At 54.0% G+C, this 16971-nt stretch overlaps 1 protein-coding gene across 4 annotated transcripts in view; it reads right to left on the reverse strand.

The window, feature by feature from the left end:
• The window catches only part of PLEKHG3 (pleckstrin homology and RhoGEF domain containing G3), a 42238-nt gene that overhangs the window by 13677 nt on the left and 11590 nt on the right, over positions 1 to 16971 (reverse strand). For all 4 annotated transcript variants that reach the window (XM_021701412.1, XM_021701411.1, XM_021701409.1 and 1 more), the window contains exons 2-3: positions 2138 to 2527; positions 882 to 979 (exon numbers count right to left, since the gene is read on the reverse strand). In XM_021701412.1, coding sequence (XP_021557087.1) covers positions 882 to 979; positions 2138 to 2488 — 449 coding nt within the window. In that variant the 5' untranslated portion in view covers positions 2489 to 2527. The remainder of the gene's footprint in view (positions 1 to 881; positions 980 to 2137; positions 2528 to 16971) is intronic.

Here is a 16971-nt window from a genome sequence, read left to right on the forward strand (position 1 = left end):
AAAGGAACCAAAGGCCCCCAGTTCAAAAGGATGCACGAAAGGGAAAGAAACAGGGTGAGCCCCATACCCCCAGAACTTAGATGGGGCACTATGGGAAACCCTAAACACAATGTTCCCCGGACACCTCCTCCTGTGCACCTCTTTTCCCGACCCCACCACCAGCCAGCCCAAGTCACCCTGCGCCTGTTCTCCCGGACTTCTGCAGCTGGCCCAGCAGGAAGCCCCTCTGGCCCACGTTAAAGGGCCCAGGGTAAGGTTCCTCCTACTAGCGATGCTGTCCCCTCAGGCACTGCCCCTCCCAACCAGTGTCCCTTCCCTGGGGAATCTGTGGGCCCAGGCAGCAACACACCAGATCCTCGAGGAGCCCCTGTGCCCTGAAGCAGCCCCTCACCGGGCTTTGCTCAGACTCCCCCATCACATTCTGCCTGGCCTGTCATTCTCCTAATGGGTCAGATTACCCCCAGGGAGACCTGACTTCCCATGGGGTCCGTGGGAAGGTGAAGAAGAAATAAAGAGATGTGCACGTGGGCAGTGATGATGGGAGAGACAGAGGGGCCACACAGGTACAGGGGGAAGAGCATTACATGCCAGAGGCCAGCAGGTCCCTGAGGGGGTGCTGGCCCAGGCTAGACCCAACATGCACATGGCCTCAAACGATCTAGCACATTAGCCCCAGGGCACGTGGTCCCACATCCCCCTCTCTCCTACAGGGAGCTAACTATTCCGCTCAACAGGGATGGACCACCATTACCCACCCTCGGCGATCAGGCCCCAGGCCCACATATCACAACCCAAGAGACTAGGGACATCCAGGGCTCCTCCTTAGGCCCCGAGATGGGCCTCACAGGCAGACCACGGTGTGTGTTAGGCCCACTCCATACCTGTTCAGTGCATAGATGTTTTCTATGTTCCCAAAGAGGGCGCTGACTTGTTCTGGTTTCAGCAGCCCAGGCGTGTCAATGATCTTCAAGAGGTAGTCCTGTGTGGAGGGAGGCATCAGAACCCAGCCCCTCCTGGTGCAGTCCTGTTCCCCCACTTCCCCCAGCCACACCTCAGTTCTGTCCTGCATTTACAATGACAATGTAACTTCACAGACATCGCCTACTGTACTGGGCTGGAGAGCTCTCCTCCCCCCTGACCCCACCCCCCATCCCCCCGGTCAAAATCAACATCCATTCAGAACCTCGGAAGGTGACCTAATTTGGAAATAGGGTCTCTGCAGATGTAATCAGTCAAGGATCTCAGGACAATAGCATAGTGGATTTAGGGTGGGTCCTAAATCCCATGACAGATGTCCTTATAAGAGGAAAGGACACAGAGTGACACACAGAAGGTGGCAATGGGAAGATGGAGGCAAAGGTGAGGACAGAACATCTACAGGCCAAGGAAATCCAAGCAGCAACCACCTGGCAGAAGCCGGGAGGGAGGCATGGAATGCATTCTCCCCCTCAGACCTTCTGGAAGGACCCAATCCTGCCAATATCTTGATTTCTGACTTCTGGCTTCCTAAACCAACATAGAAGAAACTTCTGCATTTTAGCCCCCAGCTTGTGGTGATTTGTTACAGAGGCCCGGGAAACAAATACGTCTCTCTCCGCCACGAACAGAGGGCATCCTCAGTGGCAGCCACCCGGCCACCTGCCCGGGGGCCCCGCGGGATGAAGCACGTCGCTCTGGTCCTGTGGGGGGCGGGGGGGGGTGCTCTTCATCTCACAGAGGAGGAACCTGAGGCTCAGGGGCTTTCGCAGGAGCCCGAGTCCCCGTAGCCAGGAAACAGGAGAGCACGGATCTGGGCACAGACGGGCAACATCCAGGCCAGTTTCCCCACTGTGTTCCGTGTCTGTGAGCACAGCGGTCCCTGCCCCTCCCCACCAACCATGCCCAGCCCCGAGGGTCTGCGGGAGGTTCTGCTGGCCCAAAGTGAGGCAGCACGAGCAGCCTGAGGCTCCCCCCGGAGCAGGAGACATGAGGCCTCCCCACTGCTCCATGGGAAGCAGTCTGCTTCTGACACAAGCTGTCAGGGAGAACTTTCCCTCCAGCGGTGGCAGTGGGTTTACCAGCGAGCTGGGCCACCCGGAGCCGGAGGCCAGCCCCACCGCGGCCTCAGCAAGGCAGCCGCTCGGACGGCGGGCCTCACCTCCACGATGCTGCGCAGGTCCTGCACGTACATCCGCTCCGTCTCCACGATCTCCCGCACCACTCGGCCCAGGTAGCTGAGCTTGTGCGCTGGGGCTGCCGGGGCCCAGCCGCCGAATGGGGACAGCGGCCCCCTCACGCTCAGCCAGCCGCTGGAGCTGCTGCTGCCGTTGGGGGGACGCCTCCTACTACCCGGGGAGCCCGCCCCGTTCTCGGCAGAAGCCTCGGGGCCACTGGGCTCCTCCATGGCACCGCGGCTGTCACGGGAGGAACCCGACGAGGACGTGGTCGAGGTCAGGCTCACCGGCCGCTCCTGGCCGCCATCCTGGCGGAGGGAGGCAGAGACGGGCATCCTGGCATCGCTGCCTGGCGAGGGCACTCCGGGGAGGTTCTGGGTGGGGTGGACAAAGAACTAAATCTCAGAATCCTCACAGAAACAGAAAGTAAAAGGCTGCTGGGGGAGGAGGGAATGGGGAGTTAGTATTTAATGGGTACAGAGTTCCCATTTTGCAAGAGAAGAGAAGTCCTGGGGATGGATGGTGGTGATGGAGGAGGAACAATGTGAGTGTACGTATGCCCCTGAACCACCATACACTCTAAAAGGGTTAAAATGGAAATTGCACGTTTGCGTATTTCACCACAGTTGTTTTTGTTTTTTGTTTTTTTAAAGATTTTTTTATTTTTATTTATTTGACAGAGAGAGACACAGCGAGAGAGGGAACACAGGCAGGGGGAGCGGGAGAGGGAGAAGCAGGCTTCCCGCAGAGCAGGGAGCCCGATGCGGGGCTCGATCCCAGGACCCTAGGATCGTGACCTGAGCCGAAGGCAGACGCTCAACGACTGAGCCACCCAGGTGCCCCTCACCACAGCTTTAAACACAACAATTCTGAATGTCAAGAAAGTCCCTTCCCTCAGACTCCACAAGTATGCACAAGGACGCCCAAGTAACATCCCTTCCTGACTCCCAACAGCTCCGGCATTCCCAGGAGGAAAGGGTGACCACATCCAAGACAATAAAGGGCTCAGAAACCCGAGCCCCAGGAGAGCAGAGAGGACAGCTCCGCTAGAGCAGCAGTCGGGGTGCCTTCGGACGGAACCCCAAGCTCAGCCCCGTGGCTCCGGCAAAGCACCCAGCCTCTCAGAACCTACCCCAGGGCTGTGTCCTTGAGGATGCAGCGACCTGCTGCAGCGACAGGTCTGAGCATGGTGCCTGGCACAGGGCAAGGGCTCCATAAACCATCGAATCAGGGATGATAATAACAATTGTCAAAAAGCACTTCCCAAGTGCCCACTTGTTGGGGTCTGTGCTGGGGTCACCAGCAAGGTCAGCTGAAGATCTTGCTCTTATGATCTAAGATGACACACATGCCAGAGGGTAAGATGCTCCTCAGGATTAGGACATTTCTGGGGGCACCAGCCACTGCACCATGAACGTGAAGCCTTCTAGATACTGACAGGGGAGGCAGAGGAGAGAGGACAAAGGCTCCCCAACCCCCAGCACCCGGTACAGGCCCTGACTCACCCCAGCTCCCAGAGCACAGGAAATGCCCCAGGGCTGAGCCACCGATGAGTCTCTCTAAACTCCCTTTAGCACAGCAAGGTCAGGCAGCCCAGCAGACAGGAAACTGCTCCCAGGTAAGGCAAACGCAGCCTCAGGTGGACTTTAGTCCCTGAGCAGGTGATGCTGTTCACAGGTAGACCCACCTGGAACAACCTGGAGTGGTTAAGTCTGGGAGGGGCTAAGTCCTCTTGGGAAGGACAGGGACACTTTACCCCAACCCCAGCAGACCACAGCTCACCAACACCACTTTCCAGAATGTATATTTCATTGCTGTTTGCACAAGGAACAAAGTTCCAGAGCTTCACCCGCACTTTCACTGCCCCAAAGCCTTCCACCCCTGTTTCTAGGGCTCGGAAATTACTAGACCACAGGCTAGAGCTACAAGAAGGATCTAGGTGCCATCACTCTGGTAACCCTGAATTTCCCCCTGCTTTTCTGGCTCTCCTGTGCCAGCACCCCTGGGCCCTGGGCTCTGGCTTTTGCAAATGTTCTCTCTGCCTGGACATTACTCCCAAGGCCCTGCGCACCCCACCCCCCACCCTGTCTATCCCAAGCCATACCACCCCCCAACCCATCACTTACACCCAATCCTCAGGTTTCAGATTAGAAGCCAGCCCCCTTCTAGAAACCTACCCCAAAAACAAACCTGGATGCCCCCTTCTGCATACTCTTACAGCACCCCAGGATTACCCCTACCACTACCTGTGTGACTGTGACTAGTTTGAGATCCCCTGCCCTAGACTGTAAGCGACCCAGGCTCAGGGGCCTTAAGGGTAATCTGGCAAATGGATGATGGTGAGCAAACTGGTGCGCCTACTGCGCTAACAGTCGAGAGCCCAGCAAGGACCCTCTCCAGCTCAGCACCCTGCCGCAGGTCTCAGCTTGCGCAGAGGGAGGGGTGTCACCTCCCTGCTGATCTACAGGAGCCTCTCATTTTGCAGGTAAGGACACAGGGGCAGTGCTAAAGCCATGCCTGCCTTCTCCCTCCCTTCCAGGTGCAACAAAGGAGAATTAACAGGCTCATCTTGGTGAAACTCTGAGCATCTCAGAGGAGAGCCCCTTGGGAAATGCAGCACTGTTACTTTTTCCTCCCTCCTCAAAAGAGCCTTTATTTTTTTTATTTTTTATTTTTTAAAGATTTTATTTATTTGACAGAGAGAGACACAGTGAGAGAGGGAACACAAGCGGGGGAGTGGGAGAGGGAGAAGCAGGCCCCCCGCGGAGCCTGCTTAAAGAGCCTTTAAAATCAACCAGCTGATGGGGCACCTGGGTGGCTCAGTCGGTTGGGCGTCTGCCTTTGGCTCGGGTCATGATCCCGGGTCCTGGGATCGAGTCCCACGGTGGGCTCCCTGCTCAGCGGGGACCCTGCTTCTCCCTCTGCCTCTGCTGCTTCCCCTGCTTGTGCTCTCTCTGTGTCAAATAAATAAATAAAATCTTAAAATAAGTAAATAAAATAAATTAAATTAAATAAAATTAACCAGCTGGGCCTTTCTACAGAACCAGCCCACAGGGTAACACTGTGTCATTTCCGCACAAAGAAAGACAAAGATCCAAACTCCGCCCCAGTCCTTAACCCCCAGCCCTATGGGACTCCGGTGGGTGTCCTTCAAACCCTGCTGCAGTCAGGTCCCCCCACCCCCGCTGTCAGTCGCAGCTGGAACAATGGGACAGAAACTTACGACCTAAGACCTTTCCCAGATCAAACCTGGGGTCAGTCAGCCCCTATGGGGATGCTAAATGGCAAAGGCCCAAGTCCCAGATGGATTTCACAGCTGGCCAGGTCAGTTTTCAAGTAAAAGATTAGCCACAGCCCCCCTCCACCCCCACCACACTCTCAGGGGGGCCTTCTGAGGGTCACCTTTGGGGACCCCATTGCCCTATGAACCCAGAAACAAAAGGAAAGCATCTTTTCTCCTTGGAGCACTCTCCTGTGGTGGAATGCAGCCGTCTCCCTGCAAAGCAAGCTCACACTGTCCAAGCAGTGCTCCTGCCCAGCAGGCCCCCGGGCTGAGACGAGGCATACCAGCCGAGCGCTGAAGCGTTCTGAGTGCTATGGCACAGCACGCCGCTTTCATCTCCTCACAGCTCTATGAACTCAGTCCCACTGCCACCCCCATTTTACAGACCCAGAAACCTGAGGCCACAGAAGGAGCATGCGGTGGAGCCTGGACGTGTACTCGGGCACACAGGCTCAGTGTTCCCGCCCCCGTGCCCCTGCCTGCGGTCTCCCTAATGGATTTCACACAAGCCGGGGCCACAGGCAAACGATTAGTCACAGGCCTGGATGCTAGGGCTCTGCCTCAGCCTACGCTGTGGGGAACTTACTAAGTCGTGAAAGATCGTAGCTTTTAACATGATACTTCATTTACCCTACAAAGGCCGTGGAGGTAAAGGAATGAAAGTGAAGATTCCTTAGAGCTATTTCTAGACCTGCTACTCTGTGACCTCTGGCCATTTACCCTCCTGTTGGAACATGGTAAAATACAGATTCCAGGTCAAAGGATGGCAGGTCATGGAAAAGGGAAAAAGCATGAGGTCACCAAGATCTGACTATAATTCCTTGCATGAGACAAGATCTGCAGGGACCAGGAGACCCAGGACCACAAGGCTCTCTAGGACAGGCTTCCTGGAAAAGAATGCAAAGACCCAAAAAGGGAGGATGACAAGCATGCGGGGCAGTGAGAGCAAACAAGGCAGAGTCCACGGGGGCTGCTGGTAGGACCATCGCACTCAATTTGAGTGCATTCTGGTCCTAAAAGCCTGAGCGCAACCATTACTGTGTACTTCAGACTCCCAAAGAGACAGCACTAGTACCTGCCCACATGTCCCGGGCCAGAGGCAGCATTTCCTTCCTCTCCACTAGTATCCCCCAAACTGCAAGCTTCCCCTCAAAGACAAGATTAGAACTCAGGTCTTCAAAACTCACCCGGAAGACACAGTCTGGCTGGGGAAGTGGGAGCCTAAAGGAGACAGGCAGAGAGCGGCCTAGCTCCCAAGCCAGATGCACACGCCTACCTCCTCCTACCGCACCCAGTTTCCAGTTTTCCTGAAGTCTCCCCCAGCCGTGACCTCTTCCATCTCTCAACATGAGTCAGTCCAATCATCAATCAGTGAATCAGTCTTCTAGAAAACTCGTTATCTCCAGTCCCACACCTGTGAAGGTCCCCCAAGCCTTTCTTTTTGATGGACCCAAGAAGTGGCTCAGACACAAATCTGTCTGGTGGGGGCGGGGTGGGGGAAGTCATGACAGGAGAGGAATGTTTCTTTTTTAACACTCTGTATATTTAAACACAATCCGCACCCTTCCTCTGCCCACACTTCCCCAGGTTATCCGCCCTCCCTTCTGAGGACCTTCCCTGAATGTCCCCAGGCGGAGAGGCAGGCTGCAGCAGGCCCCTTGGCTTCCCAGCACAGCTGACTGGGGTCAAGTCCCACATCCTTCTCCTCCTCAGTAGGCTCAGCACCATGCCCCCAACCTAACCCATACCTCTGCCTCCAACAGAAAAAAATGACAAAACCCATAATTAGCCCCCATGTTCTATCCTCAGGCTTCCGGTCACTGAGGCAAAAGGACCCTGCTCCCACACCCCCAACTTCAGAAAAGATGGTCCCAGGGATGCCTGGGTGGCTCAGTTGGTTAAGTGGCCGACTCTTGATCTCAGCTCAGGTCTTGATCTCAGGGTCATGAGTTCAAGCCCCGTGTTGGGCTCCATGCCCAGTGTGGAGCCTACTTAAAAAAAAAAAAAAAAAAAGAAAAGAAAAAAAAAAAAAGATGGTCCCACAGGGGCACTCGCCTGGAACCTTCTGGAGAACCTCTCCTTTTCTGGTCCTGAGGAATCCCCAGGACTCAGCAACATTCCCTTCTGGCCCTGCCTCCCTGGCCAGCAGGCTGCTGTGGAGAAGGCAGGAGAGGGAGGGGCGCGCTCTCCGGGCAACCCTCTGTGCAGGCCAGCTCTGGAGATGCCCCAGAAAACCGTTTGCTTCCGAGAGGCCGGCTCCAGGTGCAGAGGAGGCTGATGTCATCCTTTCACCTTCCGCCCCTCCCCCCACCCCTAAGGAGCGGAAGCCGACACACCTGTGCTAGAGGCCGGCCGAGCAGGGGGCTCTCCCAAAGGCAACTGCTCCAACATCCGCCAGCCCTGCACACCTCCCCAGGGGCTCTTCCACCTCTCAACTACACCTCCTACACATTCCAAAGGCTCTCCAAACCTGGGCAGCCAGCCGCCTTTGACCTTCCCCAGAACGACGGCCCCCAAGTCCCCCGTCAGGATCTCCTGAGAGGGCACCAGAAGGAAGCAACAGAGAAGAGCTACAGCGCCTCCAGACAAGCACCGCAGGAGCAAGGGGAATGGCCGCTGAGACCTTAAACTGGGGTGCTGAGCTCACTGGGCTGTGCTGTCACCCACAGCTCAGCGCCGCCCCACGCCCGGCTCTGCCGGTCTGCTCTTGCCACTCCCCCTCGGCCACACCAGCGGGAGGACACCTTTCACCACAGCCCAAGGCTTCCCGGGGCACAGGAGGGTCCCTGAGAGGGTCGGGCTCGTTGCCCCTTTCCGGAGCAGTTTCCTCCCTCGGGAGATTCAGGAGCTCTAAGCACCCTAAGACAGGACAAGGGAAGGCTCCCTGGGGAGTGACTGTGTTCGATATGTTCAATGTGAGCGACGTGACTGTCACAGAGGCTGTGCAAACAGTGTGATCAGGGTTTCTGGGCCACAAACCCAGGCCAGCTGGCTCAAACTCATTTCCCCTCATGAATGTAGATTCCCTCGTGAATTCCCTTCCCCACCACCCCAGAACAGCAGGGGCCACCAAGTGTGGCCGGGTCTTTGAAGCGGGACTTCAGCTGCTGGGAAGGAAAGGGATCGTGGCTGCCAGTGGAGCCCTCCCACCTGAATCCTGGGAGGAAGTTTGGGCCTACACACTGAAGTCAGAAAACTCCCTCAGCCTGGCCCTGCAAGGGAAGGAAAGCCCCTGGTATCTTGTCTCAGTGGGAGGACCACTTGCCCGCACCTCACTGTTCCCACCACCCCACAGCCCCAGCATTTGCTCGTGTGGTTTCTCATACCTGAGATGTGTCCCAGACCCTCTCTCCCTACACAAATTCGGTCAGATCTCCTCCTTCAGAAAGTCCTCCTCAGCCACTTCCAGCACATCCAACACACCCAATACTGTAGACTTACCCCCCACTTCAAAGAATAAGCACATCCTAATCATCCCTGGATATAAAGAACCCACAGATGTTGTTTTATTTTTTTTATATTTATTTATTTGACAGAGAGAGGCACAGCGAGAGAGGGAACACAAGCAGGGGGAGTGGGAGAGGGAGAAGCAGGCTTCCCGCCGAGCAGGGAGCCCGACGCGGGGCTCGATCCCAGGACCCTGGGACCATGACCCAAGCCGAAGGCAGACGCTTAACGACTGAGCCACCCAGGCGCCCCCAGATGTTGTTTTATACGGCAAGAGAGACTTTGCAGATGTGATCAAGTCAAGGATCTCGAGATGGGGAGATAAACCTAGGTTACCTGGGTGGGCCTGATGTAATCAGAAGGGTCCTCACAGGAGGGATGCAGAAGGTGTTGGAAGCTGATGTGACAACAAAAGCAGAGGGACAGACAGAATGAGGCTGCCGGCTTTGCAGATAGAGGAAAGGGACAGCCAGCAAAAGGATCTGGGCAGCCTCAGGAGGCTAGAAAAGGGGAGGAAACAAATCCCAGAAGGACCACAGCCCTGTGGACCCAGATTCAGTTCTGACCTCCAGAACCGTAAGATAATAAATACGTGTTGTTTCAAGCCACTAAGTTTGTGGGGTTTGTTAGAGCAGCCATAGGACACTAATACACACACACACACACCACACTTTTAAATCTACTGACCCTGAGTATCACTTAAAGTGCTGGTCCCTGGGGGGTACATATGTGCATACTTTTCTTCTGGACTAGACAGTAAAGGTCAGAGGGGCTGCGCCTGCTTTCTTGTACCCTTCCTTCACCCCCCAGAGAGCAACGTACATACCAGGTGCTCAATAAACACCCGTGGAAGGTCTACGGGATGGTGCGGCAGCATGTCTCACCAGTCCCATAGACAAACAGGTCAAAACCAAGGGCTGAGCCAGATCCTCCTAAACTAATGAGTGTCCACATTAGTCACTACCAGCAAGTTTCCAATCTGCCATGAGGTACCCAGGAGCAGTGACTGCTCAGTCTGCCTAGCAAGCCTGTCCTACTTGGCCCCAGACAAGGGACTAGACCAAGGGCATCGCTGCCTTACCATCATGCCACACATCAAGTGACCAGCCACAAAAAACTGAGAGGAAGGGAAAAATGGCCAAGGAACCACTTTGGAATTTGGAGAAGAGACTATAATAAGGTCCCCCTACAAATAGCCCAGGAAAAGGTGTCTACCAGGAAGTTTCATATACATACATACTAAAGGCACACGAGAGCAATTACTGCTGATCAGAAACTGCTATTGCTCACAGCCAGGGTAGGTCAACGTGGCTCCCAGCACAGCTCATCATTAGGCAGGGAAATGACACAATGTCCCCAGAAGATGGAGCAGCTAAAGCCGGGGCTAGAAATCACAGACAGACTCGGTGTTCCTAGAGGCCCCACGTCTCTCATCACTGGGCCAAAAAGGCTCACAGGACCTCCACGCCTTACCAGCAAACTTCAGGAAACTTGCCCTGCAAATCAGCCATCTTGTCCCCACCGCAGGGGGCAGGGGCTGCTGGTTTGGAGGCCCCTAGGCTGGGGTGGGGGCGGTGAGGAAATGTGAGCCGCACCTTCAACAGTTGCAGCATTTACTGTTGCATCACGTTCAAAGGCACTGGAGAATCTCAGCAGGAAGCAAGTGGGAACAGAGGGGTCCCATTAGGACCCTCTGAGTCCCCAGCAGAAGAGGACAGAATGTGCACATGTGTGCACGGGAGTCCACGCACTAAATGGATCCACAGGCTCTGGAGCCGGGCAGATCTGGTCTAAACCCCAGCGACTCCACTTGACTGGCCCTGTGTGGGCTTGGGCAAGCCACCCGACCTCGCAGAGCTTCAAGTTCCTCATCTGCAAATGAAAATAAAAGCACGCACCTGACTGGGTCTCCAAGACCGAGAGGATACAGAGCAATGCGCACGACCTCTGCCACGCAGTAAGCCCACCCTAAGCGGTAGGATGACAAGGACAGATAAATTATTATTTGTTTCACAAGCACTGGGCCAAGAGATTTTTTTTTTCTGATTTGTGCCTATAATTTTTACCCACATCTCAAATCAATAATAAAGATGAAAGTGTTCAACTTGGTGAACTAGCATGACCTAATCCTCACCCACCAGACATTCATCATGTATAATCCCGACATTGATTCGAACCACGATCTTATATGGGAAAATATAAAGCAATTCAGCTGGAAAGGAAAACAGTCTGATAGCCATGCCTGACAGAAGGGCAAAGCAGAAGATGAAGTCTAAGTGAGTCAGAGTCCTTTGCTGCGGCAGGCAGGGCACATTCCTCAGGGCTCCACAGGGAAAAACAACGTGTACTGCAAGCAGCTAAAGAGGAACAGAACGACAGAGGACACCAGGCGTAAGCAGGAACAGAACTGCAGGAAATGGAAGGTGGCAAAAGCACAAATAAGTGATCAGTAAACCATCCTTGACACAGGCCCTTGGGTTTTAAAGAAAAAACGAAATCCAGCTGCAAGGTGGACATGTGAAGGACCAGGACATAAGACAAAAACTCACGGTACGAGGAAAGCCTTGCTGTTCACCCATTTCCTAAATCACAGGAGATATCAAAGAGGGGGAGAGCAGCAAAATGACAAAATGAGTATGAGTGAACCGGGGAGACCAGCCAGCACAGCTCCAAACCCGTCCCAGCTCTGCTCTTCAGCAGCTGGGTGATAAGGAGCAAAGCAATGAGCAATCTGTGCCACAGTGTCCACCCTCTCATTTGGGGAGAACAGTCCCTGCCCTGCCTAAGTTGTGAGCTGCAGAATTCACTGGACAAGTATTTTCAAGCACTCACTTTGCACAAAGACACTGTGGCGGCCTTGTGGGAGACAGAGATGAATCACACACACAGCCCGCTCTCAACAGTTGATCCTCTATCAGGAGAAGCAAGACAAGTGCCCCAATAACAAAAGGAAGTAGAGAGTGGGGTCGTGAGCAGTCTGGGACTTCAAGGCTGCCTCCAGTTTGGCAATTCGTTCCACACTTCTGAGCATGATGTTAGGCCCTGGGGATACTAAAATGCATAAGACACTGTCCCTGTCTTTGAAGAATCGAATTCTAGAAGGAAAAACAGCCCTATAAACAAATTATCTACCAGGCAGTGCCTTGAGTGCTGTACAGAAGTACAAATACAGAAACTGTGCTAACAGAAGAGGGAGGAGCTGGTGTTACCTGGGGCACCTGGGCAGCTTTAAAGGAGGTGAGACTTCAGCTGAGCCTTGAATGATGAAGCTTATACTTGCCAAGCGAAGAAGACAGGAGGGTCCTAGGGGCAAAGCAGCAGCATGCGACAGCTGAGTCCCAAAGGACCTGGACCTTCCCAAGACCCGGGGCAGTGGGCAGCAAGAGGCCAGAAGGAAGGAATCAGACAGACTGGAGGACACATGGGCAGTGGCTCTGTGGGAAAGGACACGCCCGAGCCGCGCCTGGGCGAACAACTACCGAGACTCTAGGACTCTAGGAGATGAGGCGTGAGAACGGGCCCTCGACGGCACGTGGGGCTTTGGCAGCAGGTGTCCAGAGCCAAAGAGTGTTCAGGAAGAATCCAGAGGCCCAAGAAGGTGCTGACTTTTCACAGAAGCGTCAGGGAGTAGAAAGAGAGAATGACCCAGGGAAGCATCTGCTAGAAAGAAGAACGAGACCTATTCCAACCCTTGTGTGGCAGGGGGAGCAACGAGGATCCAAGTAAAGGTGAAGGAACAAGCTCCGTGTAAATCACATGCTTCTGAAAGCAGGAAGAGTACACCGACTCTAGAAAACTGAGATCTGGGGGCTTCGCTGGAAGACAATGTCCCATTGGGATTCCAGGCCAAAGGCTCTCTATTGGGCTGGGGGTCGGTCAGAATACATCTCATCACCTGAGGATTTTCTCCCTTCCCCAAATTCTCACTTTCCCTCCCCAAGCAAGTTAGAATTAGGGGGCAAGGCTGCCAACAGGGCGGCTCCCCCAAACACAACTTCCTCTCTAATTCCAAGCATGACCCTCCAGACCCAGAAAAGTGCGTTCATTAACGTGAGCAGCCCCCTTTTGTGAACTGCTGCCATCCGGCAAACCACCCTGGCCTGCCCCACTTCTTGGGCATTATGGCAAAAGGGCTCCGATGACCCCCACCCCCGTATTTGCCCAGGATGCTGATTTCGGGCCCGGTGCCTGACCCAGAGAAGTTAGGCAGACTTCACAGATTCCCACAACAAGTGTCAACTCTCAAAGGCAGCCGGCCCTCAGATAGCAAGTCCTCATGCACTTCTCCTCACATATCCCTCTCCCAGAGCCTCTCAGCTCTCCACCCCAAAGCACCTGCCTCCGCCCCCCAGGTCCCTCACCTGCCCTTCTAAGGGGCCTCAACCAGGGAGGCCCAAGAAACTCATCCAACCAGTTCCCAGGCGGGAGGAAAGGAGCTTTCTCCCTTAGCTGAGAGGTTAGGAGACCAGAACGCAGTGGGGAGGGGAGGCTGTCACCAAACCCCAGGTTCTCAGGTGAGGGGATGCACGTGGTGTGGAGCGGCATGGCCCAGGCCGCATGGTCCCGCTCCTGGAAAAGCAAGGCCTTGCTTCAAGGTAAAAAACATTAGCCAAGTCAGGGTGGCAACCTGCCCCCCGACCTCCCTGCTCCTGCGGCCCAGAGCTCCGGAAGTGGTGGGCACAGCCCCTGCCTGGCAGTGTCCATCCGGGATGAAACTGGGTGGGGATAACTTCCTTTCACTCACTGACCTGCCACCACTTAATTTTATCCAAAATAACCACCCTCTGTGGATTCTGGGAAAAAGAAACTTCAGGAAGAAGTAAGAGATTAACTCTGCTTTTCCCAGCATGTGTGCCCTTTTGTCCTGGGTCCCTCCAACAGCGGCCCCTTCTCTAAACCACCCAACTCTGAATGTTCAGAAATCAGAAGACCCTCTGAAACCCCCAGCAGAACTGTCTGCAGTCTCCTCTAAAAACAAACACGGGATTGTCTTGTTCTTACCCAGCCACAACTGACAAATCCACTAGAAGAAACCAGGGCAAGATAGAAGGAAAAAAAAAAACAAACCCACAGCTCTCCTATACCTGCATCCATGGGGTTCCTCAGTTTTTGAACCCTCAAGGGAGAAACCTACCTGTTGCCCCCAAACCTGCGGCTGGCCAGGTTTCGCGGGGGAGTTTATAAAGGCCTGGAGGCCCAGAGCTGAGAGTCCTCGTCAGGCCGCTACTGTACCCCCTGGCCCGGCCTCGGCGGGGTACCTACCGCTTTCCTCAAAAGGGCTCCCATCGGAGCACCAGGGGCTGCATCCTCCCAGCCCTGGCAGGCGAGCAGTTAACAGGCCTGGGGCGAGCAGCGCGCTACCACCAACAGCCTCGGGAATTAAAGTGCCCGCCGCCTCCTGCAAAACCTCTTCAATAAATGTCCTATTCAGAACCAGTTCCGCGTGTGGGTCATACTTTGTGCATTTCTCTCATTCCTGATTCCTGGGGGGCCCCTGACGGAGGAAATGAGGCTTCTCACCCTAATTCAGCAGGTGAATGAGGACCCAGGGCACAGTCCGGCAGGTGAGCACTGCGAGCCACTGAGGACATGCAAGTATCTGAGCCATTAAACACAGGGGGACACTGACTGCAGGAAGTCAAACACTGAAGACACTTGAACAAAGCCAGATCATTCACCAGCACAACAATACTCCATTTATGTGGCTCCTCCCCCACCCCAGGCCCTCACGGCCCAAGGATATTAACCCTTGTCCTTCCGGCTGCCAGGAGCACAGGGAAGGGGCGCATGGGCAGCAGGCATTATCATCGCTGTTTTACAGATGAGGAAACTGAGGTACAAGTGGCTCCCAAAATGGCAGACTGGAATACCAGCCAGCATGTAATCAGGCAGCACCAGGCATTGTGCTGAACACAAGCCCTATGTAATCTCTTCACAACAACCCCGAAGGCCAGAGCCCTGTGCTCACTTACCCAAGGGCCAAACAGGGAGGTAGGAGGGAAAGCCAGGGTGTCCTGGAATCCCTGCTTCCGGAGTTCACCATCCCTCAACACCACCTCCCATCAGGGGGCCTTAAGAGATGCAGACCGCACTCCCTCATCCCACTTTGTACAAACGCCCTCGGGCACTTAAGTTTTACAAGTAACACTCTGCTCAGAACAAGTTCTCTCACTAGGGGGCAACCTCAGAAAGAGGGCAAAATGGAGTCACCTGGGAATGTGTAACTCCCTTCTAGAAGCTTCCAGGAATGGTTTATGTGCCCACTGAGGATGGCCCAAGGACCAGGGCACAGGCTGCCTCTCTCCACCCTGTCACAGCAAGGGGTACTCATCTGCACAGCAGCTCGATGAGTGGCAAGGACCTGAAGTGTCTTCTGTGAATGCTCTATCTTCTTAACACAGTAAGAGCCTCCTACACGTAAGAACCAGATCTTGGGGGTGCCTGGGTGGCTCAGTCGTTGGGCGTCTGCCTTCGGCTCAGGTCATGATCCCAGGGTCCTGGGATCAAGCCCCACATTGGGCTCCCTGCTCGGCGGGAGGCCTGCTTCTCCCTCTCCCACTCCCCCTGCTTGTGTTCCCTCTCTCGCTGCCTCTCTCTGTGAAATAAATAAATAAAATCTTAAAAAAAAAAAAAAACTAGATCTTGTTGCACCCTTTTGCCTCCAGGTCTTCTGACACTCAAATGCCTACTGCTGATTTTGGGAGCTGTGCAAACACATGCCAGAAAAAGGCTGAAATGAAGCACACAGGGTGGATGGTATTTTCTAAGCTCTTATGGGAGAAAAAGACATCGCCAGTGGAGGCCCAGAAAAAGGTTTGCGAATGGACAGCCAAGCTGTTCACCTCCTCTTGGCTGCCTGGTCAGACCCAGCCCAGCTGCAAGCTGCAGAATTGAGGCTGAGATGACTTCCTGCTGAAAACAGGATTACTCAAACCCACTAACATTTATTGGCAGTATAAACCATGTGCCAGGTCGTGAGAACATAGCAATACATAAGACAAATCCTTGCTATCAGGAGCTTACCTTCCAGTAGGGAAGGACACAAAGGGTAGACAAATTACTAATATATTTCTGGATAGTGATAAAGTGTCATAAAGAAGATAAAGCAGGGGAGGGCGCCTGGGTGGCTCAGTTGGTTAAGCGACTGCCTTCAGCTCAGGTCATGATCCTGGAGTCCCGGGATCGAGTCCCGCATCGGGCTCCCTGCTCAGCGGGGGGTCTGCTTCTCCCTCTGATCCCCTTCCCTCTCGTGCTCTCTGTCTCTCATTCTCTCTCTCTCAAATAAATAAATAAAATCTTTAAAAAAAAAAAAAAAAGAAGATAAAGCAGGGGAAAGAGTGGGGCATGCTCGCTCTAATAAATAAAAATAAAATCTTTTAAAAAAAGGGGGGGTGGCGCCTGGATGGCTCAGTCGGTTAAGCAGCTGCCTTTTGCTCAGGTCATGATCTCAGGGTCCTGGGATGGAGTCCTGCTCCCTGCTCAGCGGGGATTCTGTTTATCCCTCTCCCTCTGACCCTCCCCAGGCTCCAGCGTGCTCTTGCTCTCTCAAAAAAATAAAAATAAATCTTAAAAAAAAAAAAAGTAAGTGGGGGATGGGGATGTTATTTGGTCAAGAGGTCTGGGAAGGCCCTGAGGAAGTGACTCTTGAGCAGAGTCCTGTTTAAGAAGCAGGCAGACATGCAAAGTTCCCAGGAAGAGCCTTCCAACAATCCTTTCCTCTACTCCACCTCAGCCACCACCCACACATTTCGTATGTCCTAGACCTCATCATCACCAGTAAGTACAGACTTCTAAAATATCTTACTTTTAAGCATCCCACTCTTTGCAACCACTGAAGAGGAGCTGAGTATAAACATTACTAACCATACAACAAAATAAGCCATCACAAGGGAGTAAAAAGATGGAACAAATTGGTACTCCAAGAGCTAAAAAGGAAGAAAAATCTGGGCACCTGGGTGGCTCAGACAGGTGAACATCTGACTCTTGGTTTTGGCTCAGGTCATGATCGAGCTCCATGCTCAGCAGGGAGTCTGCTTGAAGATCCTCTCCCTCTGCCCCTCCCCCCCTCAAATAAATCAATCTTAAAAT

Source organism: Neomonachus schauinslandi, chromosome 9 (assembly GCF_002201575.2).
Source record: "Neomonachus schauinslandi chromosome 9, ASM220157v2, whole genome shotgun sequence".
NCBI classification, from domain to species: domain Eukaryota; kingdom Metazoa; phylum Chordata; class Mammalia; order Carnivora; family Phocidae; genus Neomonachus; species Neomonachus schauinslandi.